The sequence below is a fragment of the Bison bison genome, unplaced genomic scaffold (genome assembly GCF_000754665.1).
Source record: "Bison bison bison isolate TAMUID 2011002044 unplaced genomic scaffold, Bison_UMD1.0 scf7180017864466, whole genome shotgun sequence".
Classification (NCBI taxonomy): domain Eukaryota; kingdom Metazoa; phylum Chordata; class Mammalia; order Artiodactyla; family Bovidae; genus Bison; species Bison bison.
The window spans coordinates 13,023,041-13,026,824 of NW_011495027.1; the positions used below are offsets into that span (position 1 = coordinate 13,023,041).

Consider the following 3,784-nt stretch of genomic DNA (forward strand, 5'->3'; position numbering starts at 1 on the left):
AATGTAACCAATTTTTTGGAGGGAGTACAGATTATTCGGACAAGGTGGAGGCAGATCTTTCCACAGAAGGGTATGATTACAGTGTCCATATCAAATTCTTACTATGTTCTATTTGCTTTTGTTTTCTGGGTGAAAAATAAATCTGTGACTCGTACATGGTAACAGAACAAAAAGAACTATGGCCAGTCAACACCACTGACTTGATGTTCTTTTGGAAACCTACTATGTTCCTGAGCATTACAGACATATTTGTCCTCTGGGAAACTGTGGGAGGTACATGCTCCACAGCAGCCCTTCACGGTCACCAAACCATGACAGTGAACTTCACAGGGAATGTGGCATTTTTTGTTACCTCGCACGATGAAAGAACGTGTAATTGTTGCACACAGGGTTTACCTGTCTAGACTCAAAACTGAAGAGAGCAAAGGCCTGCTGCTTTCATCTCTGTGTTTTAATACTCAGCTTGTCAAGCCAGACCAATAGTGCCCAAGAACTATGAATTAACTTATGAGTACTTATGAAGTAAGTAAATACAGAAAGCCTTTAGACAAAACCAGTAGCACAACTTACTGGAGTTCAGATTTACTTAGCAAGTTGGCATTTTTTTTTTTTTTTTAAGCAAGTTGGCATTTAATGCCTCTTTTGTTCTTTACTTTTAGTGGTTCTTGAAAGCATTTTTACTTGTCTCATAGTCTTAATATGATCATTTTCCTTATCACACTCCCATTCACTTCAGAATTAGGAGTCAGAATTAGGGTCCTAGGACCCTCCCCAATATGCATGTGCAACTTTTTGTTAAGATGGATTTCCCGCCATAGAGGCCTGTGGGTGCATGTTCACACTTAATATGGGGTTGGACTCCCTCCCTTTTTGACCCCCCAGAAGCCTTCCTGCGCATGTGCAGACAGGGAGGTCTTCCTTGACCTTAGGAGTGGGTACCTTATCTCTTACTTCATAGCTTTTGCCACTAACGTTGTCCCTTAAGAGTCTGGATGAGAACAAAGCTTCAATTTTACTCCAGTTGACAAACACCAGCTGTCCAGCCCAGGGGCCCATCTGTCTCCTACCTTAATTTGACTTAAAATTGCAGACACAGAATTGAATATTCCAGTCCACATACTACACATGATAAAGTGAACAGAAAGGTTTTCCCAGAAAAGTTAAAGAACTCTTTCTCGTGGGCTAGTGGTTTTAACTGGAGGTGAGAGGTTTATAGCTTCTCCTTTGGTCTTGGGAAAGCAACTATTTAGGAAAGTTGCATATGTAAATATTGTTCTAGGAAAAGAAACACTGTTGGGGGCAGAGGAGTAGAGAAGGAGAGAAACAGATCATGCTCTAACTAGACATTTATCCACATGTCTAGATATCATTGCACATTTAAATATTTAGAATTTTCAGTAGCATATGAATCCAAGAAAATTTACTGCATTAAGGTAGGCTTCAGATATTTGACATGTAGCTGGTATTTTCATAGTGTGAGAAATATCAAGCTGACATTATGCTTTCTCTGTGATGATTACTTCAAATGTCAGAGTAGAAACTTATTCATAGGACTTGAGGGCCTGAGGATACTGTCAATTTAAAAGACATGCACATCGACTCCTGTTTTATTTAAACATGCTAAATGGAGTATGAGAAGCAGGTTGAGAAATCAACGAAGAAAGGAAAAGCAAAGAAGAAACCTATTGACAAGAAAATTTTACATAGATTGATGCACTCTTACATCAATTTCATGGACTCCTTGTGACAATAGGCTTCAGGGATGCCTCCTAATATTTCTGACAGCTGTAGTCTTGCTGTTAATATTATTTGACTCATATCACTTATATTGAATTCAGAAAATTAAAAATAAGATATGAACTACTTTTTTTTTTGTCAATTATCTTTAATAAGTAAGTCAAATAAACTAATATTTTCCTACCACTTTAAATACTAACATTGGATTTCAAGCTAAAATTAAAAATAATTTAATGATGTTTTAAATTAAAAATTTATTCTTTTGCTCACCAAACTCTTTAGCAGCTACTGAACCTACTGAACTGCTGCTACTTTGGAAATAACTCAAAGGAGTTATTATTATTAAACAAATTGGCCATATCAGAGATAATTATGCATTTAAATAAACCTTTGTCTTTTCAGTTATGTACACAGCAGTGCTCTTAATTACTTGGGGTCACTAAAACCCCACGGCATTCTCTGAAAGGCATTTCTCCTGCAGTTTATCTTGTTAAACTTTTTCTGTTCTCAGAAGCCAGTATCTTTTCCTTTTTAAGACCCCTTTTTAGTTGGAATGGGAAGGATGTTAATGATAGTAACATGAATTCAGTCGTTAAATCAGCCCTGTTTCCCTGACATCCATAGGTCAATGACAGGAGTCACTGTGTAGCCATCTAAATTCCCTGATTTATCTCACAAAATGTTATTTCTGATACAAACAAAAATCGTGGGACCTCTGTGAACTAGACCAGCTACTTTTTGGGTCTGCAAAATTTTAAATTGTTATTTGACAAACAAAAGGACAAGTCAAACATGCTGAAAAAACTACCACAGGGAATCACTGTAATCTTTTCACAAAACCAACGTTGAAACAGAATGGATTAATTCTGTTACCCTATTGGTACGTGAACATTCTTAGATTTGAGTGGAGTTCAAGGATGATCATATTTCATTATTAAGCTTCAAGAATCACATTGCTTTGTATCAATCGAAGATCACAAAATGAGTAATGTTGAAAAGCTAGCATTTGTCACATTTACATACTTGATTGCACCCTCAAAGGCCCAGGAGTTCCACTTGCCAATTTCAGCAGGGCTGTCCCCTGTGATTTTTTTGTTTGTTTGTTTGCTATTGTTTACATGCTAAGCCGTGTCTAACTCTTTTGAGACCCCATGGACTGTAGCGGCTAGGCATCCTTTGTCCATGGGATTTCCCAGGCAAGAATACCGGGGTGGGTGGCCATTTCCTTCTCCAGGGGATCTTCCCCACGCAGGGACTGAACCTGGGTCTCCTGCGTTGGCAGGTGGGTTCTTTACCACTGAGCCACCAGGGAACCCTGTGAAGCCAAACAGGAACGTTATGACACTGCTCCCAGCACCTGGGTACACAGGTCCCCCGCAAGGGTCCAGGCCACCCCAGTAACACCCTTAGATTGCCAGAGCTGGCAGGTCCAACTCTCCCCTTCTGAACCATCGTTAGGAGAAAGAGAAAGAGGAATCCGGTCTTGGTCTAGAGTCTGAGTGCCAGTTACCGCTCAGCATCTGGAGGTTGTTCCTGCCCGGGAGGTTTTTCCGGGTGTCCCAGATCGCCTGAGTCTCTAGTACCTCCATGAGGGCGGAGAATCTCCTCTGATCTGTTAACTGCAGTGTCTCTAACACCTAGTTCACTTCTGAGCCAGACAGGGGCTAACCTCTTCTGGTCACTTCCCCGCTTTTTTTTTTTTTTCCCCCTAACCTCTAAGTTCCCTTCAAGGACAAGTCTGGGAGGGAATGGCTAGTGTACAAAGCCCAGACTAAAGTTAGAGAATTTCCGGCTTTGCTAGGCGGCTTCCCTCTGTTAGAAAAGCAGCGGGTGAGATGCACGGTGGCCTCTGGCAGACACCCTGCCTTGGACCACAGGGCCTTCACCCTCGGAGAAAAGTCCCCCAAACGGCGAGTCTTCACGCTGCAGTCACAGAGCCGGAGCTTGTGGGCGGGGCGTCTAGTGGCATCCAGCCCGCGGAGCGCAGCGGAGACGCGGAGCGCCCCCCGGTGGCAGCCTGGCCGCACTGTTCTGGGACGGCCGGGGC

At 42.0% G+C, this 3,784-nt stretch overlaps 1 protein-coding gene across 1 annotated transcript in view; it reads left to right on the plus strand.

The window, feature by feature from the left end:
• The first annotated feature begins 155 nt into the window (after positions 1-155).
• Positions 156-3,784, plus strand: part of RWDD3 (RWD domain containing 3) — a 16,320-nt gene continuing 12,691 nt past the window's right edge. Inside the window, exons 1-2 of the mRNA XM_010860512.1 lie at positions 156-372; positions 3,458-3,765. Coding sequence (XP_010858814.1) covers positions 156-372; positions 3,458-3,765 — 525 coding nt within the window. The remainder of the gene's footprint in view (positions 373-3,457; positions 3,766-3,784) is intronic.